This window comes from Palaemon carinicauda, chromosome 22 (assembly GCF_036898095.1).
Source record: "Palaemon carinicauda isolate YSFRI2023 chromosome 22, ASM3689809v2, whole genome shotgun sequence".
Lineage (NCBI taxonomy): Eukaryota > Metazoa > Arthropoda > Malacostraca > Decapoda > Palaemonidae > Palaemon > Palaemon carinicauda.
This window is the reverse complement of record NC_090746.1, coordinates 67,133,988-67,161,296: the sequence shown is the minus strand read 5'-3', so window position 1 is coordinate 67,161,296 and position 27,309 is coordinate 67,133,988. Positions and strand designations below refer to the sequence as shown.

Genomic DNA, 27,309 nt, shown 5'->3' with positions numbered 1-27,309 from the left:
CTACCTGCAAGACGTGACCCACAGGAGGCTCGATACGTTCTCCATGGCTGCACAACAGCTGGTTTAAACCTCAGGCTCCTTAATGGACAAGTAGCAGAAGGTTGAGGGCATTGTTACCCGGTCTTAGTCTGCATGAATGAAAAGGTATGTCAGGCCCTTATTCTTTTCTTCATCCTCCCCTCTCTTGGGGAAAGCAGCATCCTGGGTTCTCTGCACAGCTGACCCCAAACCACTGCAGGTAAACCATGTTTCCTTGTGTTCCTAGTATTAAGCTAATACTGTCAGGTCCCCATACCCTGACGAGGTGGTATTGGGAGAGTCCTAGCCTAAGTTTCCATCTAAAGGACTACAGGTCAACTTCCTAGGACGAGTCACTCTTCAAACCTTCACACACAGCTTACGTAGGCCGCAGCCCTTGCATAGCAAGGTGCTAGCGAGGTGCAGGGACTCCTTATTGTTGAGTGCTGACACACTCAGATACTGAGTCCCCGGGCAAAGCCAAAAGCCAGTACTGGCCGCGACTTACCACCCTTCCTAAGGGTTGGGTCACCCATATTTAAATAGCGTGGTTTGTATGTCAGTTACGGAACAAATGACAAATTCGTAGGTAATTTGTATTTTTCCTAACTATACAAACCTTAGCTATTTAATCAAACTTGCCTGCCAGCCCTATCCCCCTTGAAGTTCTATCTCTAAGCAAAGTGAGCTCAGCACAGGTGTGTGTGTGAAGGGGGGGGGGGGGGGGTTACCAAGCTACCCTCCCTACCCTTGTTAAAATTCTAATGGCTCGTCATTTCAGCTACGCCGAAAGTAATTACCCATATTAAATAGCTATGGTTTGTATAGTTAGGAAAAATACAAATTACCTACAACTTTTTCATATTAGCTCTTACCAGAGAAGGATCCAATGTAGTACTATATGGCCAGTCAATGGATCCAATAACACTCTAGCAGTAGTATCCTAAGGTATAAATCAGTGCTCTACTGGGAGTTTACTCCACCCACTCTGTTAGAGACTAACTTTCCAAACTCTTCCGATTGTTTTGTGACATTAATTTATTAGCCAACCAACTTAAGAAGGATAATTGGTTTCCAAGCTCTTTTCTGACATACGTGATCCATAAAACTATTTGGCCAATACAAAAATTATTTCAAAGATATTGATTATACCCAGACATGGAATATTCTGTCCAGGTACAGTATATAGAAAGTACTGTAGTCTTGTTTCTGTCATGTTATTCTCCAGTATTAGTATAAGAGTTGTTTATTTATTATGAGTTAAATACACAGATTTTTTTCTTTTAGTTGATAATTTATGTAGCATTTTGTTCCTATACAATACTATAATTGCTAGTTCAGCACAAGAGATTACTTATCTGATGGTCCTGTTATCAGTACAGTATGTTATTTTGTCTCAGAATCTTGGTATATATTGTTTTCTGGGCTCTGACCTGTGCTGCCCAGTGAAATGCTCCTTTTACATCATTTCTAAGGTAATAACTGCTATGAATTTACCAGAGAAAAAATTGTATAGGAATGCTAGGTTGAACCCAGCTCGCTCACCTAATAAGGTGTCGGTATAATATAGTGGGGCGTGATAAATCACAACCAGAGGTCTCACACCATTTAGATATCTCCTGTCAACATCCCCGAACAGCGAGGTGCCGTTCTACATCCTAACTCCAATCGCTACTACGAACGATCCCACCCACGCTAGTGACTACACTCCTTTTCATAGCACCTGCTTTGACGCTGTTATTCTTTTCTCGGTGTGTGATTTCCTTTGGTTTACCCAGGATTTATCCCAGGATGTCGGATTCTACTGTTACTCCACCTAAGTTAAGTACCAGATCTATGAGTTTTGAGATTTTGGAGGTAGTTTTGCCCTTGGTTATTAATTTATCTTAGTTTTTATATTACGCGACCCCGCATCGGGTCCGCCATGCTGGCTGGCTACCTCCTCTCTCTCTCTCGTTCTTGACGCTTTGCAATCAGTCTTCTATACTGATTGTTTCTCGTCCTGAACTTTCTGGGTATCCACGGTTCACACCCCGTGTTATAATATGTTATGGTATTTATCTGTTATTACGATAACAGTTATTTTATGATATTACGATATCTTTGTTCACTTAGGTTGGCATGCCTGGTCACCTTCGGGCGTTACTAGTTTTACTTCGTTTTACGTTTTTCTCATTCGTAGTAGCGATCAATTTAGCGTATACGTTATTTTTCTAGTATTCTAGTTCGTCGGGACTTTCGCGAGGCAGTACTTAATTTATGTTTTTTGTCGGCACCTCACCGACACCTTGTTATGTTGGCAGCCCTGCCTAGCTCGGTCTCCCCCGCGCTGTTAGGCTTGGTCTTCCCATGCCTCTCCGTTCGTCCCTTCGTGCTATTTTACGTTTATTGTTATCATTGTCCATCATGCCTCCCTTTTTCATTTATTACCATATCAGTTATATCATTACTATTATTCATTATCTTAGTCTTTCCGTGTGATCTTTTGTCGTGGGTCTCAGTTCAGGTTGGTACGCCTGTTCTTCTGCCCCACTCGTTAGCCTCCTCCCCCCCTCCGCCCCGACACCCCCACTTCAGGGATGCCATCACTCGCTCTCATATGGAGGCTCGGAGTCAGCTTTTATGTTTCATATCTTCTCTGGAGATATCGCCTTGCTCCGTCCCGGGCGGACCCTGATCGTGTGTGAGGCTTGTTATACATTATTGTTCAGTATTCCCCTACCCTTCCGTAGCTGTTTCTCCCCGCCGTCTCGATTGGCCATCGGTAGGCGGGTAGGATCCGGCTCGGTCTGGGATTTTATGTTGTGTATATTCATATTTTTGGGCTCAAGCCATGTCGTCCTGATGGAAGTTCCTTAAAGGCAGCTTCCTAGGGTATATTACAACTACGGCGATATTCCCAGAGAATTTACCTTCAGGTACCCAGAATTCTAACTCCTGGAGCGAGTATCCCTAAAAAAGACCTTAGGGATATCGTAAATATCAGTGGACGTATTCTTGACACGCCTCATAGCAATCTATACCCCGAATAGAGTTAACACTTCGTAGGGGTCAAATGGCAAGAAAACGAAAACGATAAGAAAGGGGGGAGCCGTTCGTAAGGCATCTCTCCTCCCCGTTTCGAAAGCGTGCCCTGCGCCGCTCGCGGCGCCATCTGTATTCATTTTTGCGTAGCTCTACGACTCGGTGTTTTTTCCCTGTATTACTACCAAATCTTGGATTTTCTCGTTTGATAATGCTTTCTCCAACTTCTTCTGCCTCGGATAAGTTGAGTACTATTTCTTTTATGTATAAATGTAGGCTCTTGGTTAAAATTAAAGTAATTAAAAGAGTTATCTTTGATACAAGAGCTGTTGCCTGCTGGAGGCATCATGGATGCTGTCGCTCGCTAGAATAGGATTTATTTGTTAGCAAGAGCGACGTTCCCAGCCCCTTTAAATATTAGCTACTTAGCTTATTTAGGAATTCTGTTATGATGCGATAGTAGTGTGCCTGGCGAAGTTTTGCCTAGGCTGCCAACACTAGTCTTCGTAGGCTAGCTGTTGGCCTATGTACTTCCTGCATGATAATTAGTCTTCCAAGTGTGATTTTTATTGCTTTAAGCGTTAGGCAACGTTATACATATAAGCCCTTTTCGAGTACCTTCCAAGATAGTATTGGTGTGAGTTTCGGTGAATTAGGTAATCGATTCTCTTAGTGCCTAGGCTAGGTTGTCTTAGGTCATTATAATATTATCTGTTTCCCCGTTTGCTCCCTTCTCTTCGGGGAAGGGGCAAACCCTTTCCCTCTGTTTAAGCCTTAGACTTAACTCTAGTGGTTTGTTTGAATTAATTTTCAAATATATCTATGCTGGAGTAGTACTGTACCTTCCCGTTCCAACTGAATTGGTTCAGAGGGGGACAGTACAACAGTGTTTTAGTCTGAGTCCGGGTTGGTCTGGCATGGGGCAGAGTCTCCCTTGCTGACTGACACGGGCATAAGGGGTTTATCCCCCTTGGTCCACCTTGTTGGGTTCCAGTAGTGATCCCTTCGCTCGGTGACCCCTCAGACTTGTCCTCTTGCCGTTCCGGATTCAGGATATGTTCCCTTTTCTGGAATAGCAATTCCTTCCTTGCCTTGGTTTTAGGGAGGCAGCCAGTAGTGCCGGCCTCCCCCTCGGGTTTTTCTCTGGCTGAGATGAGCTGTCTTAGTTGGGAATGACCCTTAACCAAGGCAAGGTTGGATAGGACCCTCTGTCCTTCCCTTCTATTTTCCGTTCCTTTGTGTCAGTCGTCCGCATCCGTACCTAGCCTAGGTTAGGATGGGGAACTGACGTGGTCCCCTGTCGGCCGGCAGAGTGTGGCGACCGGCAGAGACCCTTTCTTCGGGTGCTGCCCGGTCCTTTCTTGGTCCCTCCACCGCTGCCGTCTGTAGATTCAGTAAGCAGCGGTTAGGAAGCCTGACTTAGTGTCTCCCCTTCCTTTCGGCACTCTTTCGGGTGCCGGGCACAGAGGCTCATAGCCTCTTAGCCCGGCACTCATTCTGTTGTCTTCGTATGTGTTGTCCTTGCCGTCTGCCGGCCTACAGGCCGGCCGCCGGTGGGGGGGGTGTTCTCCAGTTCTCTTGCTGTCGGTCGGCGATGGTTATATGCCTTTGCCGGCCGGTCTCTTGCTCATCTGCCGGCCACTATAAGTGGGGCCGGCAGCCGAGCGCTACCTGGTGTGGAGGCCAGCCGGCAGGGTTTGCTTACTGCTGCCGGCCGGCCTGCTACACTGCCCGGTTAGCCGGCCACTAAGAATGATGGCCGGCAACGCAGTGCAAACCGGGTGGCTGCGGACCGGCAACCACTGCCGGCCGGTTCAGGCATGGGATCTGGAGTTCTCCCCAATAGGGGTGATCTGATGTTGTGTACTTGAGATCTACCTTTCGAAAAACGGGGGGGGGGGGGGGGGGTGCTGACCGGCAATAGCCGGCCGGCACACCACCCTCAGGTACTGTATCAGTCCTTTCTTTGGTGGTGTATTCAACCAAGGGAGTCCATGATATAGTAGGTTACAACACTGTCTTTTCTAACTTACTTGTGTTACTTGTGCAATCACTTGGTGTCGCCTTACAAGGATAAAAGAGAATTCTTTTCATCCCTGGCCAGAATGGTAAAATTTTACCTTAGGTGTGAGCTACACCTAATTTCCTTTGGAAATATGCTCTCTGGTTATTCTAGTAAAGACTAACTACGTGACTTTGGCTGGTGGGCTTCCACAGGTGTTTGTGTGGGTTTCACAAGTAGGTGTCTTTCCCTTATTCTTGGTGAATACTCAATTTTTACATGTGAATTGAAATTCACTTGATATTCATGGAAATTTTCTTCTTTTACAGGAGGAGCATCCGAAGTGTGATAGTGTCTTCTGCAATGTCCGCAGTAAGAACTTTTGCGGACATGTCTCGTGTAGGAGTCACGCGGCTTGCGCAGCCTCCAATGATGACCATCGCTACTGGGATCCGCAGGTATGTGCTGTATGTACTAACCTGCTATCAGAGGCTTTTGAATCCCCTAGGTCGGCGGAGTCAAGGGATGCAGCGAGGGAGAAGCTTCGCTTATGGGTAAGGGGTTTTCAGAAAAACACCACTGGACCTTATCTTCCTAATGAGAAGATGAGGGCATACCTTTTTCCCAAGGCTTCCACTGACGCTGTTGTTCCCCAGCCTCGGCCGGAGATCCCTCTCGTCCAGATCCCAGTGGAGGAGGATGTTGCTGATGCCATGCAGGACATCCAGTTGGATGACAAGATGTCTGACTTGTCCGATCGTGCGGAACAGGATCTCCTCGCAGAAGGTGAGGAGGAGGATCGAGATCCTATTGCCGTGGAGGAAGAGGTTCCCGTATCTTCAGACGTTCCGGTTCAGGTCCCTGAACCTATCCCCTCTACCTCGTCCGCTCTTCCAGCAGAGCTAGGACAGGCTCTCTCTTCCATTGTTGGTATGATCCAACAGATGCAGAGGGAGAATAATCAGAAGGCCGCTACTTTGGAGCTCCAGATGCAGAAGATCACAGCATCACGTGGACCTCCAAAGAAGCTCAACGTGAAGGACCTTCCTCTGTGCTCGGATGCCAACCCGTGGAGATATGCCGAGCACATGCCGATGACGATCGGGAAGTTCGTCATGTCGGAGAAACTGGGCTCAGTTCCCCTTGAGGAGGTGGAATTCTGGCCCAGTAGAGGGGCCTACCCGGACTGTTATGTCCGTTTGAAGAAGGAGCCGGCCTCGAAGGAGGAGACGGAACCGAAGGAGGTGATTATCCTGGATCACTCCAAGGCTCAAGCTACTCTAACAGCTGCATTGAAGGAGAGGGGGTTCTCAAACTCTAAAGTTGCCGCTTTGAGTAAGAAGCACCCCTCCTTTGTATCCTCCCCGGCTAGGGCCTTCCCCTTTATGCAGAAGGGGTTCGCGGCCGTCTTGAAGGCGGTTGAAGCTGGCAAACCGTGTCCATCTCTGGAGGAATGCAAACCTCTGTCGTTGGCCTTGCCGCTGGACAATAAGGACTGGAAGGAGGTGCACCTCACTTTCTCGGTTGGGAAGTTGGACGCCGACATTGCAGGTCAGCAGTTCGGCGAAAACCTTCCCAAGTTGTCGGAATTCCTCCTACGGAGGGAATTGGACACAAAGGAGCGCCTGGCAGCCTCGATGTCTCTCCAGACCAACATGGAGACGATGGCTAGCGACCCCAAGATGCCGGAGATGTTCATGGTAATGGCCAAGATCCATCTGGCCACGGTGACTAAGGACCTCTATTGCTTTGTTAAAGCAAGGAGGGCCTGTAGAGAGTTTGTTTTCGCCTCGGCCACAGTGAGGCATGAACCCAAGAGGCTCATTTCATCCAGCATCTGGGGTAAAGATCTCTTTCCCAACGACGTGGTCAAAGAGGTGGTGGACAAGGCAGCCACTGAGAACCGTAATCTTCTCCTGAAGTGGGGCCTGTCCCTTAAGAGGAAGTCTTCTCCGGATGAGGGCCCTCAGCCGAAAGGAAAGGCGAAGAAATCGAGGTTTTCCTCCCGTCCAGCCAAGCCTTTCAAACCACAAAGACAGCAGCAGCAGCAGCCAGCTTTGCCTCCGGTACCACAACTGGTAGCCCAGACCCCGACCACCTTCCAATGGGTACCCCAAGCCGTGTCATCAGCTTCCCCGGCATTCAATCCAGTGTTCGAGGGGCAATCGACCACGTTTCGTGCAAAGCCCAGAGGTGAAGCCAGAGGTTTGGCGAGACGCCCCTCTAGGGGACGAGGATTCAGAGGTGGTCGCGGCCAGGGAGGCAAGACTGCAGGGCAGTCAAAGTGAAGTGTCGCCGGTAGGTGGGAGACTTCAGTATTTCCGGGATCGCTGGACCTTCGATCCCTGGGCCCAAGCCTTCTCAAAAATGGACTGGGTTGGAGTTGGTACAGTACTCCGCCCCAGTGCCCTCAATTTTTCCAACACTCCACCCCCGTTTTGGAGGAGTACATCCAAGATCTGTTGGAGAAAAAGGTGATCCGGAGGGTAAAGTCCATCAAGTTTCAAGGGAGGCTGTTTTGTGTTCCCAAGAAAGACTCGGGGAAACTCAGAGTCATTCTGGACTTGTCACCACTCAACAAGTTCATAGTGAACCACAAGTTCAAGATGTTAACGTTACAACACATAAGGGCCTTACTGCCCAAGAGGGCATATACCGTCTCCATCGATTTGTCAGACGCATATTGGCACGTTCCAATAAGTCGCCGTCTCTCCCCCTACCTAGGATTCAAGCTACAACAAAAACTTTATGCTTTCAGAGCGATGCCCTTCGGGCTAAACATAGCCCCAAGGATCTTTACGAAGCTTGCGAGCGCAGCGCTCAAACAGTTACGCCTAAAAGGGTTCCAAGTAGTAGCCTACCTGGACGATTGGTTGGTGTGGGCAGCATCCAGAGCAGAATGCTTGCAAGCTTCCCTACAAGTGATTCAGTTCCTGGAATATCTAGGTTTCATGATCAACAGAAAGAAGTCTCGTCTTTCTCCAGCTCAGAGGTTCCAGTGGTTGGGAATTCACTGGGATCTAGTGTCACACCGTTTTTCCATTCCGATGTCGAAAAGGAAGGAAATAGCGGGGTCTGTCAGGAGACTTCTAGGTTCCGAGAGGATATCAAGACGCGAACAAGAGAGGGTTTTGGGCTCTCTTCAGTTTGCATCAGTAACAGACCCAGTGCTAAGAGCACAGCTGAAAGATGCAGCGGGAGTATGGAGAACCTTTGCATCGAAAGAGCGAAGGGACTTGAAGAGACCGGTCCCACTTCGACTACGTTCTCTTCTCAGACCGTGGTCTCAAGCCAGTCGTCTAAAGAGGTCTCTACCTCTTCAGCCATCCCCCCCGTCAGTGACAATCCACACAGACACCTCAAAGGTAGGGTGGGGGGGTCACTCCCATCGGAAAAAAGTGCAAGGGACCTGGTCCAAGCTATTTGGGACTTTTCACATAAACTTTCTAGAAGCTATGGCAGTGCTTCTTACCCTGAAGAAAGTATCCCCACGTCACTCGATCCATGTAAGGTTGGTACTGGACAGCGAGGTGGTAGTGAAATGTCTGAATCGGCGGGGATCGAGATCTCCACCTCTCAACCAGGTAATGTTAGCCATATTTCGACTGGCGGAGAAGAAGAAGTGGCACCTGTCAGCAGTTCACCTTCAAGGAGTCCGGAATGTGACCGCGGACGCTCTATCCAGGGTTACACCGATAGAGTCAGAATGGTCCCTAGACGCAGGATCATTCTCCTTCATCTTGAGACAAGTCCCAGAACTGCAGATAGACCTCTTCGCGACGAAGGACAACAAGAAGCTGCCGAAATATGTGTCCCCATACGTGGACCCCTTGGCGGAAGCAGTAGATGCGATGTCCCTCGATTGGAACAGATGGTCCAGGATCTACCTGTTTCCCCCTCACAATCTGATGTTGAGGGTCCTCAACAAACTGAGATCCTTCAAGGGAGTAGCAGCAATAGTGGCCCACAAGTGGCCGAACAGTGTATGGTTCCCTCTAGCTCTGGAACTACGACTGAAGTTTCTACCACTCCCGGACCCAGTTCTGTCCCAGCAAGTCCAGAAGTCGACTGTCTACGCTTCATTACAGAAAACCCGGACCCTGCAGCTCATGATTTTCTCTCCCTAGCGGTGAAGAAACGGTTCGGAATCTCGAAAGATAGCATCGACTTCCTGGAAGAATACAAGTGTAAGTCTACTAGGAGGCAGTACGAATCAGCATGGAAGAAATGGGTAGCATTTGTCAAAGACAAGAACCCGCAAGAGATCTCTACGGAGTTCTGCCTATCCTTCTTCATCCACCTCCACGGACAGGGGCTGGCGGCTAACACGATTTCTACATGTAAGTCAGCTCTGACAAGACCCATTCTATATGCCTTCCAGGTAGACCTCGCTAACGAGATGTTTAATAAGATCCCGAAGGCCTGTGCTAGGCTTAGACCATCAGCTCCTCCAAAGCCTATTTTGTGGTCGTTAGACAAAGTCCTTCATTTTGCCTCATTACTGGATAATGAGGAATGCGCATTGAAGGACCTGACTCAAAAAGTGATCTTCCTTTTTGCCCTAGCTTCTGGGGCCAGAGTTAGTGAGATTGTGGCCCTCTCGAGAGAGGAGGGCCGGGTTCAGTTCCTGGATGGGGGAGAACTGAACCTGTTTCCGGACCCTACGTTTCTCGCTAAGAACGAGTTGCCCACCAACAGGTGGGGTCCCTGGAGAATCTGCCCTCTGAAAGAAGATGCATCTCTATGTCCCGTAGAATGCCTAAAGGTCTATCTTCGTAGAACTTCAGACTTCCATGGGGGCCAACTATTCAGAGGAGAAACATCGGGCTCGAATTTATCTTTAAATCAGCTTAGGGCAAAAATTACATATTTTATTCGCAGAGCGGATCCTGACAGTTCACCCGCAGGTCATGATCCGAGGAAAGTTGCTTCATCCTTAAACTTCTTTAACTTTATGGATTTTGAACACCTTCGTTCATACACTGGCTGGAAGTCTTCCAGGGTATTCTTTCGCCACTATGCTAAGCAAGTGGAGCAGCTAAAGAGGTCTGTGGTAGCAGTTGGTTGCGTCGTTAACCCTGCTGTTTAACTCTGCGAGGAACAGTGGAATTATTTGGGACTTTAATTCTTGGGTGAGTGGTTAGTTATATGCGTTGATATAACTAGTAGTGAAGGCTCTGAGAGCCCACAGTGACTGTTCCAGCGTTATGGTGATGGTAGCACAAGTACAGACAGGTGTGCCGAGCGTTGCTAACGCTAATGTCAGCAAAGTAGTAACATGGACGTTAACTTTGATACCTTGGTATGCGGCAAGTGACCTAATTGTTTTCTTTCAGATAACCATTCATCCATGCACTACGGTACTTGTGTAAATTGTTGGTCATCCACCTATCATATGTATATATTTATGGTGACCATGTCTATTTATTGTTACTCAATAAACTTGTTCTCGGGAACCTTGCGTCTCCTTCACCTATATTGATTTCATGTTATTTATTGAGCATTTAGCCTATGTATATTAATCGGGGATATCTATAATAGCCTATTCCTTAATGCAAAGCCTTGTTGCACTGGTTTATACTTTCCTTAGCATAAAGGGCTCCACCCCTCTCTGAGGACGGTGGCGGCAGCAAGTTTAATCCTACGCAGATATAACCTTTTTGTCTAATTTTACTTCGACCAGGGTGCTGGTCGGGATTTTTTCCCTTGGATGCTGTAGTTCCGTAAGACTATGCTTTACTTCATATAGAGTGAGACCACTATATTGTACTGGCTGGCGAGTGATTCATACATAGGTATATGTACTCTTCGTTCGTTTCTAGAGTCTAGTAGGACTCCTCCCTGTAGGGGGCAGGAAGCGCTTTCATGGCTTATGATTAGTGAAAAGATGTATAACGGTAACATCTTAGGTCTTTCAGTCGAGTTGACTAGGAAACATTCCTGAGGAGTACGGCACGTATTGAGAATCCACAGATACAGTAATGCTCTGGTATACTTCCATCAGGACGACATGGCTTGAGCCCAAAAAACGGATTTTGAGCGAAGCGAAAAATCTATTTTTGGGTAAGATGGCCATGTCGTCCTGATGGACCCGCCCTGTTCCTTTTCAAAAAAAAAAAAAAAAGTGAAAAGGGTTGTAGGACCCCTCCCTACATACAGTATCTGTAGCACCTCGTGTATCGCTACAAGGAATACAGATGGCGCCGCGAGCGGCGCAGGGCACGCTTTCGAAACGGGGAGGAGAGATGCCTTACGAACGGCTCCCCCCTTTCTTATCGTTTTCGTTTTCTTGCCATTTGACCCCTACGAAGTGTTAACTCTATTCGGGGTATAGATTGCTATGAGGCGTGTCAAGAATACGTCCACTGATATTTACGATATCCCTAAGGTCTTTTTTAGGGATACTCGCTCCAGGAGTTAGAATTCTGGGTACCTGAAGGTAAATTCTCTGGGAATATCGCCGTAGTTGTAATATACCCTAGGAAGCTGCCTTTAAGGAACTTCCATCAGGACGACATGGCCATCTTACCCAAAAATAGATTTTTCGCTTCGCTCAAAATCCGTTTTATACACATTTTATTCCTGCTACTCCCTCCCGGTCCCGCACCTCACGGACCCATTACAGATCCCTCCATTTCCCCCTCCTCATATGGTGTTCCGCACTCCAGGGACTCCACGTACCATTATTATTCCTTCGGGATCCCCGGACGTAGCCTTCGCCTTATTCCCATGTCGAGTTCGATTAATTCCTTGTGCCGTCGACGGGTTCGACCCTCGACTCCCCTGTCCGCCTACTCCGGTAGGTTTTCAAGAGCCCTGGGCTCTCTCAGTTGTCTCCCCGGAGCCAGCGTGACCTTTTTCCACTAGGATTAATCTCATTATATATTCACACATATCTATATAATCCCCTGTTCTCGACTCCCCCCCCCCTGGTATGATCACGATTACGGACTGACTTATTCTTATCTGTATTGCTCTACAGCTTAAGTTTATTATTTCCGCTACAGCGGTGTATTCTAAGCTCCCGGAGCCCCCGGGCTCTTCCAGCTTGCCTACGGGATGCTCATGTATCTTTTATTTTACAGGCAGTACGCTGTTCGATGACGGCATGCTCGGCGGTCCTTAGCCAACCCTGCGGCCACGACGTGTGTCGCTCACATGCCCATTGTGCTGTCCTGGTGGATGATCTCACTGTTTGGCATCCGGACAATTGTGTAGTATGCTACAAGCTGGCCTCCACCTTAACCTCTGAATCGGTAAGTGGAATTATTCTTAGCCGATTTTTACAGACTTGGTAAGTGGAGTTATAATTAATTACAATTAATTAATTTTAATTGCATCATTTTATTTTGCTCCTCGCATGCCCTCTTCTAGGGCCTCGTCTTCGGAGGCTCCTGGTCCCCACCTCTTTTCTCTTCGGCATGAAAATTCCTTACCTTCACTAATAGTCTGTTCTCTTTCAGAGCTCCGAGCCCGCTAAGACTTCGGCTGTAGCGACCCTCAAGGTCTGGATTGGCGGCTTCGCCCGGAATGTAAAGGCTGAGCAACCTTACATTTTATCTGAACAATGGTGTTCCCTCCCTTATCCGCACGCAAAAACATCAGCTGCGGTCCCCAAGGAGTTGGCAGACCCTATCATCGAAAACATTGAGTCCTTGCTTTTGGCCCCGGACCAAGAAGAGACAAGCGGGACGATAACGGAAGACGTCGCAACCCTTATTAATTTAGACGTAGAACCCATGGTTCTTGAGGAACCCGACACAGGTAGGGAGATAGGTGAGTCAGGTGGGTTCCGGGCTGAGATTCTTCTCCTCAGCCCGACTTTCTCTTCTACTTCAAACCAATCTTGTTTTCAAGGTTTTCCGGGGACTTCCGGTGCTGATCTCCAGCTCCGGTCTGTGATCCCCAAGGTTAAGGCTCACCGCAGGCCTTTGCATAAGACCCACAAGTCTTCAAAATCATCGAGGTCGTCCAAATCTTCCTCCACTAGAGTCCCCAAGGACTTCGTCGCTGTGCCCTCGACTTCTCAAGGACCGGTCTCCGGTTCGGCATCCGTTCCCCCTCCGGTGGAACCATTTAACCCGGCGGATTTCTTGGAGAAGCTGTTTTCTCGCTTCGAGACGATGTTGTCTTCGCACACTCAGCAAGCCATCGCGACTGCAACAACAGCAAGAAAGGGTTGCAAATGTCAAGAACCTAGTCCAGGGACTCATGCGTTCAGGGCTGCCACAACAGCAGCAATATGCCATCCCCGACGCCTCTAAGCTCCCACCGTTTACAAAGAGTAACCCCTGGAGGTTAGCTCTACACGCCCCCCTCTCGGACGGCATGTTGTCCATCGAAGGTTTCGGAACTCGACCGATTGAAGACTTAGAGTTCTACCCGCCGGGTCTGCAATTTCCCTTTCCCGGCTTCGCTCGCTTGACTGATGAGGCTCTGATCCGCCTAGATAAAGTCCCTAAGGAGACTGTGATCTTCCCCAAGGAACAGGCCCAGTCTGTTTTGGTCCGCGCCTTCAATGAGTGGGATTGTGTGAACACAATGCTCACACCCTATAAGAACTCGTATACTATGTTTGTGATAGACGAGCATACCCGTACTCCATGCACAACCAAAATCATGGAGATAGCCTATCAGGCTTCCAAGGAAGAGAAGCCCTTACCTCAGCTTCGAGAGACGGAATTGACTTCCCTTCTCTTTCCTGGTGACCATGAGTGCTGGCGGAACGCCCCGTCTACCTTTACGGTAGGCAAACTGAGCCCGGACTGTGCCTCGACGCAGTTCAGTGAACACCTCCCCAAGCTACCGGAGTCCCTAATCAAAATAGAGTTTGAGACCCGGTGTAGGCTCAGTAGATCCATTAACTCTACTGCTCTATCGGAGATGACCGTTGCGACGAGGAACCTATCTTTAAGGTCCTCACGAAGTCACTTCTGCAAACTTTGTTGATTGATGCATATGACTTCCATAATGCCAGATTCCATTGCCGACGGCATGTATTGTCGGAGGCTACTATTCGGCACGAACCCAATAGGCTCATCAAAGCCCCGGTCTGGGGTTCGGACCTCTTCCCGGAGGATCTGGTTAACGCTGTTCTCAGCGAGGCAGCTCGAGTTAACCAAAGCCTCAAGGTTAGGTGGGGCCTAGTCCCCAAAAGGAAATATGAACCTACTGGTACTCCAGCTCGTGGCAGGAAGAGGTTGAGGCCCTTCCACTCCTCACAGTTCAGACAGCCTCTTCAAGTAGTGCAACCTGTCCCGGTTCAGTCTGTCCCTGTTTCACAGGGCTCCCAGCCTTCTACCTCAAAGGGCCAACCCCAACAGCAGTATGTGTTGGTCCCTCAGACACAAGTCGCATCGACTTCGTTTGCTGCCTCCCCCGCCTTCAACCCCACTTACGAATCTCAGGGTTCTTTCCAAGGCTACCAGCGCCACAGGGGCTCCAGAGGTGCCTTTCGTAACCGAGGTGGCGGAAGGGGTTCCCACCGAGGCAAGGCTTTCCGCGGAGGCAGAGGCGGCAAATCATCATCAAGCCATTGAGAAGTTGCAGGTAGGAGGGAGACTATACAAATTTTGGGACCATTGGAAGTTCAGCAATTGGGCTTCCAGCATAATTTCCAAAGGTCTGGGGTGGAGCTGGTTACAGGGTCCCCCTCCACCAAACAGTTTCTACCAACTCCCAACAGAAGAGCTACGTTCATTTACAAAGGATCTGTTGCAAAAGAACGCAATCCAAAGCATGCATCGCTTAAAATTTCAAGGTCGCTTATTCAGCGTGCCAAAGAAAGGCTCAGACAAACGAAGAGTAATCCTGGACCTGTCTCGTCTAAACTCGTTCATTCGTTGCGAAAAATTCCACATGCTTACCGTCTCGCAGGTGCGGACCCTACTTCCCCATGGGGCCGTCACCACCTCCATAGATCTTACAGATGCCTACTATCACGTTCCAATAGCAAGGCATTTTCGCCCCTTTTTAGGCTTCAAGCTGGGCAAACAAGCCTATGCTTTCAAGGTGATGCCATTTGGGCTCAACATAGCGCCCAGAATCTTCACCAAACTAGCAGAGACGGTGATTCAGGAACTTCGAACCCAAGGGATTCAAATAGTGGCTTATCTCGACTATTGGCTGATCTGGTCGAACAACGTCCAGAACTGCCACATGGCGACGAACAGAGCCCTCTCCTTCCTTCGACGTTTAGGATTTCAGGTCAACCTCGAGAAATCCCGTCTGGTCCCGGAGACCAAGTTTCAGTGGCTGGGGCTACTATGGGACCTAAATTCCCATACATTGTGCCTGCCAAAAGCCAAAAGGAAGGAAATAACGAGGAACACGAAACAGTTTCTCAGGGACAAGTTGACATCCAGAAGGAACCAGAAAAGAATACTAGGTTCCTTACAGTTCGCCTCCGTCACAGACATCGTCCTAAAGTCCAAACTAAAGGACATAAACAGTGTGTGGCGCTCCAGAGCGACCAAGAAACGTCGAGACAGGCGAGCTCGCCTTCCCCCAATCCTGAGGAAAAGTCTGCAGCCTTGGACGAAGGTCAAGAACCTTTCCAAGTCAGTTCCCTTGCAATATCCTGCCCCGGGACTCGTCATTCATACAGACGTCTCCCTAACAGGGTGGGGAGGTTACTCTCAACACAAGAAAGTCCAAGGGTTATGGTCTCCGATATATCAACAAATGCACATAAATGTCCTAGAGGCCATGGCAGTCTTGCTTACCCTAAAACATCTCAGCCCAGCCAGGAATCTCCATATCAGACTGGTCCTCGACAGTGCAGTCATAGTCCACTGCATCAACAGGGGAGGCTCCAGGTCAGCCCACATAAACCACGTTATGTTGGCGATTATCTCCATGGCAACATTATACAAGTGGCATCTATCAGCAGTCCACCTGGCGGGGGTCCGGAATGTAGCGGTGGACGCACTTTCCCGGACGACCCCGTTGGAGTCGGAATGGTCACTGGACAATCGATCCTTCCAATGGATCTTATCTCAGGTCCCGGGTCTCCAGGTGGATCTGTTTGCGACGGAATCCAATCGCAAACTAGAATGTTACGTAGCCCCCAACCTGGACCCTCAGGCTTATGCCATGGACGCTATGTCACTAGACTGGAACATTTGGAAGACGATTTATCTGTTTCCTCCGATAAATCTCCTGCTGAAAGTACTGCACAAGCTCAGATCTTTCAAGGGCCGAGTGGCTCTGATAGCCCCCAACTGGCCCAAAAGCAACTGGTTCCCCTTGTTACTAGAGCTAGGCCTCCGCCCCCAGCGGATACCCAATCCTGTTCTAACACAAGTAGTACAAACGCGCAATGTGTTAGCTTCCTCAAGGATTCTGAATGCCCTAACTTTATGGACTTCATGAAGTTCGCAGCTCAAAAGGGTGCAAACATCGACCCTCTGAATACCCTATTCCTGGAATCAGACAAAAGAGAATCCACCCTCCGTCAATATGACTCGGCCGTCAAAAAACTGGCAAAGTTTTTGAAAGACTCAAGTTGAGAAAATGACGATGAACCTAACTGTGACATTCTTTAGAACTCTCTTTGAATCGGGCCTAGCAGCCAACACGATTACTACGATCAAATCAGCCTTGAAAAAGATCTTCCATGTCGGTTTTGACATTGACCTGACGGATTCATACTTCTCTCTCATTCCAAGAGCTTGTGCCAGACTGAAACCATCAACTCGCCCTAGCGCAGTTTCTTGGTTCTTGAACGATGTCCTAAAGCTAGCCTCTGACACTTTGAATGAATCTTGTAACTATATGGCATTGTTAAGAAAGACACTTTTTCTTTTGAGCCTCGCCTCTGGCTCTAGAATCTCAGAATTGTCGGCCCTGTCTAGAGACCCAGGTCATATCGAGTTTCTCCCTTCGGGTGAGGTCCTTCTCTCCCCTAACAAAGTATTCCTGGCTAAAAATGAGGACCCTCAAAACAGGTGGTCTCCCTGGAAGATTGTTCCACTTCCTCGGGATCCATCCCTGTGTCCAGTTACCACCCTGAAATTCTACTTAAGTAGAACTTCCAATACTTCCACAGGGCCCTTATTTATTAGAGAGAATGGAGGAACTATTACCCTTAAAGGAATTAGACAACAAATTCTTTATTTTATTAAACAAGCTAATCCTGAGTCATTCCCACATGTCCATGATATTCGAGCTGTGGCTACTTCAATTAACTTCTTTCATCATATGAAATTTGATGAGCTCACAAAATATACGGGTTGGAAGTCCCCTAAAGTTTTTAAACGCCACTACCTAAAACCTTTAGAAGCTCTTAAATTTGCAACAGTAGCAGCTGGGAATGTAGTTCCTCCTAATCACAATGTCTTGCTCTGTCCTCTTTCCCTCCTGCCTGGCTTTCTTATTGTTCCTACCTGGTTTGGTTTGTCCTTTGCCATACACCCTTATGGTATATTATTTTTATTATACATTGATATATTCTACGAATTGTTTTGATTCCTCTGTTCTTAATCCCTCGAGCTGATTTTATTTTAATTTTGATATTATGTATTTTATTATATTCGCAGTTCTGCCTGATTTATTATCATCTCTGTATGGGATTGTTTACCATGTATTTATTACTATTCATACCTCGTGGATTACTTACCTATGGGTTACCTTATTATTGTTTTCAGTGGATTTTCTCCACTCATAACCGTGTTGATCACTTGCCTATGGGATTCCTATCCCTCCTGTTTTGTTATTAAATTTCACCATGTACTGTAATGCTATTTTTGTGTTATTCTCTCCCCAGGTAGTTAGCCATATTGGGTCCCTATTCTGTGGCACTATTTCACTGGGCAGCACAGGTCAGTGCCCAGAAAAGGGATTTTGACGTAGGAAAAATCTATTTCTGGGCGAGAGACCTGTGCCGCCCAGTGAACCCACCCGTCCCTCCCTTCCGGGCCCCAATCTGGGGTGCTATAGGAGTGACGTCACTAGCGTGGGTGGGATTGTTCGTTGTAGCGATTGGAGTTAGGATGTTGAACGGCACCTCGCTGTTCAGGGATGTTGTCAGGAGATATCTAAATGGTGCGAGACCTCTGGTTGTGATTTATCACGCCCCAGTATATTATACCGACACCTTGTTAGGTGAGCGAGCTGGGTTCAACCTAGCATTCCTATACAATTTTTTCTCTGGTAAATTCATAGCAGTTATTACCTTAGAAATTATGTAAAAGGAGCATTTCACTGGGCGGCACAGGTCTCTCGCCCAGAAATAGATTTTTCCTACGTCAAAATCCCTTTTTAAACATAAAACTTACCTGCTGGTTATATAAGAATGGCTAAAGTCTCTAGACGCCCGGCAGAAAATTCAAAATCTCGCGGCTATCGCAGATATGCCAGGTGTACACTAGCGCCCTCGCGGTAGACAGGCCGAACTATACCAAACCCTTCAGATCTTCTCTGCTGCCATTGCTGGCTGGAACAATTGGAAATTCTCTCGAAACTTACTCTGTTTTGGACGGTTATTTGGTGATGTACTCTGTCTTTTGAGTTTGGGTTTTCGCATAATTGATTTCTCTTTCATTTTTTCTTGAAATCATTTTTGTTTGGGGTTTATTTATTTAATTTAACCTTTGTGTATGTTTTTGGTTTCTCTCTTAACAATTCAATATGGCCGACCCCTCCCCTGTGTATCGGAAGTGTGTTAAAGGTTGTCGTACTCAACTTCCTAAGGCTTCTGTGGACCCTCATAGTATTTGTGTTAAATGTAGGGGTAAATCTTGTTCTTTTGGGGATCGGTGTGATGAATGCCTTTCGTTAACCGATAGCGAGTGGGTAACTTATGAACGTTACATTCAAAGATTAGAGAGAGACAGGGTTAGGCGCAGTTCATCTCGTTCTGTTGATTTGTCTGTACCTGATGTCATTGATCCTATTCTTTCCCCCGTAGTGGTAGATCAGGAACCGAAGGAACCTTCGATGAAGAATATGTTAACAGCGATTCAGGCTCTCGGTGAAAGAGTCGAATCGTTAGCTGCAGACAAAAACCAGATCTTGTCCGAAATCAATGTGCTTAAAAGTTGTCGCACAGGCGACCAACCAATTGTGAAAAGTGTTTCTAATGTGTTTAGTGTTGTGGAGGGTGCGTCTGAGCGATCCTGTCGTTCACCTAGCCTACGACCTCTTTCAAGCTCCCGAACCCATTGGAGAAGTAATGTCGAACGGCGAAAGGGAACGAGAAGCGTCATCAATCGCGCAGACGTCCCCTCGAGCGTTCCTGCTGTCGTAACACAGGTCGCTCACCCTCATCGTAGGAAAGATGAGGTTAGTGCGTTATCGCTTTCCTTGGATGAAGGTTCACTGGGCGATGTCTGGCGTCACGCTTCTAGACCTCTTAAAAGGAAAACTCACGTGGTCGTTCAGCAGCACGAATCGCCTCCGCAACAACCCGGCTGTAGTCACTGGGATATGCCGGAGCGTTTTCAGTCCCCTGAGGGTTGCTCGCCTGCAAAACGCGCAGACAGGGGTTTTGATTTGGATAAAGGTGTACAGTAGTACAGTCTGATTCGGAGCTGATGCCTGTTTCTGATATGACGGTTCATGCACCACCGGTTCCGTCAGACTGGTGTTCGTCTCCCGAAAGTGGGAAGCGATATGGTTGCGAGGAAGAAGGCGATTTTCCCTTAGAAAAAGATTCAAATGTGTCGCATAGCAGCGATCCCAAATGGTCAATGTTATTGGGTATGAAACAGCAGCTCTCGTCGCTGATGCGATCTTATCAACCTGAGGTTGGCAGTGTGGTTGGGCGTCAATCTTCCGCTTCGGACCAGTTGTCGCACAGGCGGCCTGTTGTCTCTAGTGCTGACGCGTTATTGCACAGGCGATCTCCCACTCGCAGTGTTCAACGGCAGAGTGAGATGGATGTGTCACGTCACGGGGCTGCTACACAGCAAAAAACAACCTCTAAAACCTCCGAACGTCCCTCTTCCAAAAGCGTTGACGTTCGCCAAACAATAGAACGAACCGCTGAGCAGCAGGACGGTAACGAACGCGATGCGGAGCAGGAGCGGCAGCAGGCAGGCGCAGCGCGCCACCGTGATGGCTCACGACAGTCTACCCATGACGCTACAGAGCGTCAGCGTCAGCGGCAGCCAGACGCTACGCGTCACCGTGACGGCTCACGTCAGTTGACTCATGACGGCACAGAGCGTCAGCCAGACGCCACGCGTCATCGCGACGGCTCACGTCAGTTAACCCATGACGCCGCGCGTCAGTCCACTCTTGATGGCGAACATCAGTCGACCTTGACCGCTCTACATCAGATGCTGTTTCCCAAACTGAACGTGATTATAAGCGTAAGACTAGTGATCACCAGATAGAGGGAGACGTTGAACATCGCAAACGCACCCATTTCAGCACTGACGCTTCGGATCAGGTTCGTTGCTTATCCGAACAAGGCACGGCTGCAACGGCTGAATTGTCAGAAGAAGAACCAGATGAGGTGTTTTGTCCGGACGAACCGCTGGAAGATATTTTTGAAGGAGAAGAGAAGAAACCACCTCAACATTTGGTGGACCTCAAAAAATTAATGCTGGTTTTCACGAAACTCTTTCTAGACCACTTTACTCCGGTTGCACCACGTTCTCCACCGTCTGAATTTACCTTGGGGAAGGCTACAAAAGTGCCTTTGTATACGAAGATGGTGCTCTCACGCTCTTCTAAAAGGGCTTTGAAATTGATGGGAACATGGATGGAGTCGAAGAAGACTCTTGGCAAAACGAGCTTCGCCTTTCCACCCGCAAGATTGGCATCCAAGTCCAGCGTTTGGTATGAGACAGGGGAAGTGTTGGACTTGGGAGTTCCTGCCTCTGCTCAGGGAGATTTTTCGAGCCTTGTGGATTCCTCTCATCGACTGGCCTTAAGGAAAACTAAAGTGTGGTGGTCTATGACAGAATTCGATCATCTGTTAAAAGGCATGTTCAGGGCTTTTGAAGTTTTTAACTTTCTAGACTGGTCTTTGGGAGCCCTAGGAAGAAAGGTCTCGGAGATGAAAGGCGCGGACACTAGCAACCTCATTCATTTGATGTCCTGTATGGACAAGGCAGTCAGGGATGGGTCAAACGAGTTGGCTGCTCTTTTCACAGCTGGAGTAATAAAGAAGAGGGCCACTATGTGTTCTTCCTTCCTCTCTGCGGGAGTTCCCCCTTACCAGAGATAGGAGTTGCTATTTGCTCCGTTGTCTTCTACTTTATTCCCACAAGAGTTAGTAGGGGAAGCTGCCACGGCATTAACCCAAAAGGCTACTCATGACCTAGTGGCTAATACGGCCAGGAAAGTTCTGCCTTCTTCGTTTTCTTCCCGTAAACCAAAAGAAGGCCCTTCAGGGGTACGATCCTCCTAGCCTTTTCGTGGTAAATCTATCGGAAGAGGTAACTTCAGGTCCGACGGGAAGAAACCTAAGAAGAGAGGAACTAAGCCCGGCCGAGGTAGAGTCTGACTGCCCTATCCTTCAGACAGCAGTAGGGGCCAGGCTGAATTACTTCTGGAAGGCCTGGGAGAGGAATGGAGCGGACCCTTGGTCCATTCTAGTACTGAAGGAGGGATACAAGATTCCATTTTTATCAAATCCTCCACTAGTCACAGATCCTTTGGATCTTTCGCCCAGATACAGGGAGGGGCCAAAGAGGCACGCCATGCGGCTTCAAATATCTCTGTTACTGGAGAAGCGAGCGATAGAGAGGGTACAGGATTTAACATCGCCAGGGTTTTACAACCGGCTATTCTTAGTACCCAAGAGTTCAGGAGAATGGAGACCAGTTCTGGACGTAAGTGTTCTCAACGGCTACGTCCAGAACTCAAAGTTTACCATGGAAACACAGAAGACGGTTTTGGCAGCAGTAAGGAAGGGCGATTGGATGGTTTCAATAGATCTCCAAGACGCTTACTTCCATATTCCGATACACCTCAGCTGCAGGCGTTATCTGAGGTTTACGTACGAAAACAAGGTCTTCCTGTTCAGAGCCTTATGTTTCGGTCTCAGCACAGCTCCTCTGGTTTTCACGAAAATTATGCTGAATGTAGCAAGCATGCTGCATTCAAGGGGAATCAGGGCCTCCCTGTACCTGGACGATTGGCTTATAAGAGCCACCTCAGCCGATTGCTGTTTGAAGGACCTGCAAATGACATTGAAATTGACGAAGGAGTTAGGACTCCTAGTGAGTTCAAAGAAATCACAGCTGACTCCATCCCAGAAGATTCTTTATTTGGGGATGGAGATTCAGAGTCAGACTTTTCAGGCTTTTCTGTCGCCTGTAAGGATTCAAACAGCTCTCCTAAAACTTCGGACCTTTATGAAAAATGACGTCAGTTCAGTGAGGGAATGGATGAGCCTTCTGGGGACCCTCTTGTCATTGGAAAAGTTTGTATCTCTGGGGAGGCTACATTTACGCCCCCTTCAATTCCATCTCAATTGGCATTGGAAGAAAGGGAACAGTCTCGACAGGGAAAGCATTCCCATTACGGATCCCATAAAATCACACTTGCAGTGGTGGAACAACGAGCACAGACTACAGGAGGGCCTGTCGCGGATCAAAAGAGCCCAGACCTCGTGTTGTTTTCCGACGCCTCAAACTCGGGGTGGGGAGCGGCATTAGAGAAGAAAGAGATCTCAGGTCGGTGGACGATAGAGCAAAAAACTCTCCACATAAATCAAAAGGAACTTTTGGCAGTACATTTGGCCCTCAAAGGCTTCGAGGAACAGATCCGGGGCAAAGTGGTACAGATCAATGCGGACAGCACCACAGCTCTAGCCTATATAGCGAAGCAAGGCGGAACCCACTCGTGGTCTCTTTACGAGATAGCGAGGCCTCTTCTCGTGTAGGCGGAGGAGAGGAAAGTGTCATTATTGACTCATTTTATTCAGGGGGTCAAGAATGTGAGTGCAGACAGACTCAGCAGGAGAGACAGGTTCTCCCCACAGAATGGATGTTACACCTGGAGGTCTGCAAGAGTCTGGCAGTTATGGGGTCGTCCCCTTGTAGGTCTATTTGCAACCGCAAAGACGAAGAGACTGGAATTGTACTGTTTACCAGTGCCGGATCTCGAGGCCATGCACATATACGCTTTCCTGATGGATTGGTCACACATGGAGGTGTATGCATTCCCACCGTTCAAGATCCTGTACGAGGTAATGCAGAAGTTTGTGTCACACGAAGGAACCAGGAGGACTCTGGTGGCTCCGTTCTGGCTGTCAAGAAGCTGGTTTCCAGAGGTACTGGAATGTATTGTAGATGTCCCGAGAAGCCTTCCCTTAAGACCAGATCTTCTCAGACAACCTCACTTGGCAAGAAAGCACCTAAATCTCCGAGCTCTACGTCTGACTGCCTTCAGACTATCGAAAAACTCGCTAGATCTAGAGGATTTTCGAAGGATGCAGCCAAGGCTATTGCGAGAGCAAGGAGGTCTTCTACCATCAAAGTGTATCAGTCCAAGTGGGAGTTATTCAGGGAATGGTGTAGAGCTAACTCGGTGTCTTCATCCAGTATCTCTATAACTCAGATTGCTGATTTCTTCCTAGATCTCAGATATAAGCATAACTTTTCTTCCTCAACAATCAAAGGTTACAGAAGTATGTTGGCGACGGTCTTTAGACACAGAAATTTGGACCTTTCCAACAATAAGGACTTGCAGGATCTTGTTAAGTCTTTTGATACCTCAAAGAAAAGCCAACCAGAATCGCCTGCCTGGAACTTGGACGTTGTTCTTACATATCTCATGAGTGACAGATTTGAACCTTTGCCCTCGGCCTCTTTTAAGGATCTAACCTTGAAAACTTTGTTTCTGGTTAGTTTAGCTTCTGCTAAGAGGGTCAGTGAAGTTCACGCCTTTAGCAGGAACATTGGTTTCCGAGATGGGAAAGCCATACGTTCCTTGCAGCTTGATTTTTTGGACAAGAATGAACATCCTTCCCGTCCATGGCCTAAGTCTTTTGAGATCCCTAATCTCTATGATGTAGTGGGAGGAGAGTTGGAGAAAGTGCTCTGCCCTATAAGAGCATTAAGGTTCTATGTGGACAGAACAAAGAGTTTGAGAGGCAACTCAGACGCTCTTTGGTGTGCAGTAAGAAAACCTACTCTGCCCATGTCAATGAACGCCTTATCCTTTTTCATAAGGCTCTTGATTAGAGAGGCTTACGCCCAGTGTGATGAGGCGGACCTGAGGCTCCTCAAGGTTAAGACGCATGAAGTCAGAGCGGTAGTGACTTCAGTTGCTTTTAAACAAAATCGTTCTCTGCGAAGTATCATGGATACAACTTTCTGGAGAAGTAAGTCTGTATTTACATCCCATTATTTAAAGCATGTCCAGACTCTCTATGAGGACTGCTACACGTTCGGACCATTCGTAGCGGCGAATGCGGTATTAGGTGAATGATCTACCCCTACGTTCCCTTTTTCCTAGTACCCTTTTATTTCTCTTGGAACTTGTAAAGTTTATGGTTGTATGTGGAGACTGGTTGTCAGTCTTCCGCAATCTGTTGTTTGGTAGGTGGTCAATTTGTTCCTTGAGTGCGCCCGGAACAAGGGTATTAGTTGAGGTCCTGTCACGTTATAGGTTCTGGCACCATTTGACAGCTCCTAGAGATCATCAGCCCCCTGGGTGGACCGCTGGATCTCCTAAGGATAGCAGACAGAATGAGGCAGAGAATCATTGCAGTCAGCTTCCTTATCAGGTACGAACCTCTTAAGTTGTTTAATGTAACTCTTAAGTGAATTTCCAATTATGTTGCTGTCTCTGACCCACCACCAAGGGTGTCAATCAGCCATTCTTATATAACCAGCAGATAAGTTTTATGTTTAAAAATTATATTTTCATAATAAAATAAATTTTTTAACTTACTTACCCGCTGGTTATATAAGTTGAAAACCCACCCTCCTCCCCTCTAGAGACTATGGAGCATGGAAGATCTGAAGGGTTTGGTATAGTTCGGCCTGTCTACCGCAAGGGCGCTAGTGTACACCTGGCATATCTGCGATTTCCGCGAGATTTTGAACTTCTGCCGGGCGTCTAGGGACTTTAGCCATTTTTATATAACCAGCGGGTAAGTATGTTCAAAAATTTATTTTATTATGAAAATATCACGATCAATTGTTGCAAATTTGACTATCTTGAAAACATTCATTTAATAATTCTCCTTTTTAATAGATAGATTATGCTCTTTATGAGATAGAGATTTAGTAGAAAAAGTAAATTAATTACAGTACAGTATAACATTGGTGATGATAAGAGTTACCCTTAGCCATCATAAAAAAGGTTTCTTGCAGGTCAGAAATTCTTTATTATGAGCATACAGACACAGCTTTGGGTAATGTAACTAGTCTTAGGTGACTATATAAGCACAAGTGCTTATATATGTAAGATACATTAGTTTTACACATAGAAAATAACATCCACATACTGTATTTTCGTTTCAGACAAAATCGAGTATTTCGGCATCACAGATGTTGTAATGCTTATGACAAAAGGAGAGCTTCGAAAGTACAGAGTTCCAAACTTGATGAATGAATATGAGATGAGAGGCTTGTGCATCCACCATTTTCCATTTTTGGACGGGACAGCGCCACCTGTTGAAACAGTCGTAGATATCATTGACTTGATACGGCAAGCATTGGAGGCCAAGCGGAAGGTTTTAATTCAGTAAGTTGTTTTGAATTTTATGTCTTTAGTGTACTTGGAGTCAAGAAAACTATATTAATGACTGTTATGGTATTTATGTTATTCACCCAAAAGAAAGTTTTATTTGGCCATATACAGGTACGAGAATACAGTACACTGTCCTGCATCAATTGTAACAAATGGTGTAACTGGAGATAATTTGTTGTGTTTAGTTGGTTAAGAGACTTTATATCCTGTTCCTGTATAGGAAGAGCAAAGAGGTTGATGATAGGGATAGTGAAAAGTGGAGGGAAAGACCATGGAGGAGGTAAAACATCATTACCTTGGAGACAAATTGTTGTGTGAGGGTAGTAGGAAAAAATGAACGAACAGCCTTGATTAAATGAGAACAGACTACAGTAATATCTGGTATATTCACACTCCATTTAGGGTTGTGATGGCCTATTGAAAAAGTCTTTCCCTGGTGATCTGCTAGTCTAGTAGCGGGCTATATCACTTCTATAGTAAACATAAAAATGTTCAAAGATGCAAGGTTCTTTAAGTGATGTGTTCTTATGTGTTTTTGGATCATTTTTAGCTTTGTTGGCATTGCGCCAACCTTAGGGAAAAAATTTTATGAGTTAATTAGCAAAATTAGTGTTGATTATAGCTAATGAATCTGATTAAAATGTAACTTTTTTACCAAGTGTCCTAGAATCATGTGCAATACCGCTTTTCTGAACAAGTTTGACCCGGGGAATTCATTCCTGTTGTAATTTTTGTTATTGAAGGTCAAGTTCATCATTTATTTTAAGGGTCATGATCATTTATAGCTAATATGTGTATGTTGAAATTATGACTTGGGTAGCCATATGATTATTGTCAGCAAAATTATACGTTTATGATTAAAACAAAAGACTTAAAATTCTTTTAACCTAAGGACTTTGGATTTCTAGATCTGTATCCTTTTTAAAACTGACTTTCACCACTTTTCCACTTACAATTAACAGATTTTTAGAATAAAGTTAAATTTTTGAGCTCAAGCCATGTTGTCCTGATGGAAGGTTCCTAAGAGTAGCTTCCTAAGGGATACTGTATTTGACTACAGTGATATTCCCAGAGAATTTACCTTTAGTTCTCCAGAATTCTAACTCCTGGTGCGAATATCCTTAAATTTCTCTTAAGGATATTGCATAATATCAGAGGACGTATTCTTGACACGCCACATAGCAATCTGCACCCCGAATAGCGTTTACGCTTCGAGGGGGAAAGTGGCAGAATTAGAAGGGGAGCTGCATCAAGGTTACCCTAGTTCCCATACTACTATTGAGTATCACAGCAGCGCCATATCCAAGATGGCGGACATTCCTAATTCTGTAGTGATTTCTCACAGTGGTGTTCCCTGTTGATCTGACATTTTCGATCGATTTACAGGGACTATTATGCAATCTCTAGCTTCTTTCGCCTCTGGAAAGTTGAGTATTGATTCTTTACAATGTGTGTAATTTAGCTCCCGTTTCACATTGAAATTAGAGTAATTTATTGTGATTAGGAGCTAGGCCTGTTACCGGAGGCGCCATGGGCGCTGTCGTTCGTTAGGCATGTGTTATTTAGTTAGTAGAACGACATTCCCGGTTAAAATAGCATTAATAATT

The 27,309-nt window shown here is 46.9% G+C and overlaps 1 protein-coding gene across 3 annotated transcripts in view; it reads left to right on the top strand.

Annotated features, from left to right (window-relative positions):
• The window catches only part of LOC137616507 (cyclin-dependent kinase inhibitor 3-like), a 234,268-nt gene that overhangs the window by 174,150 nt on the left and 32,809 nt on the right, over window positions 1-27,309 (top strand). For all 3 annotated transcript variants that reach the window (XM_068346332.1, XM_068346330.1, XM_068346331.1), the window contains exon 4: window positions 25,474-25,696. In XM_068346332.1, the coding sequence (XP_068202433.1) occupies window positions 25,474-25,696 (223 nt within the window). The remainder of the gene's footprint in view (window positions 1-25,473; window positions 25,697-27,309) is intronic.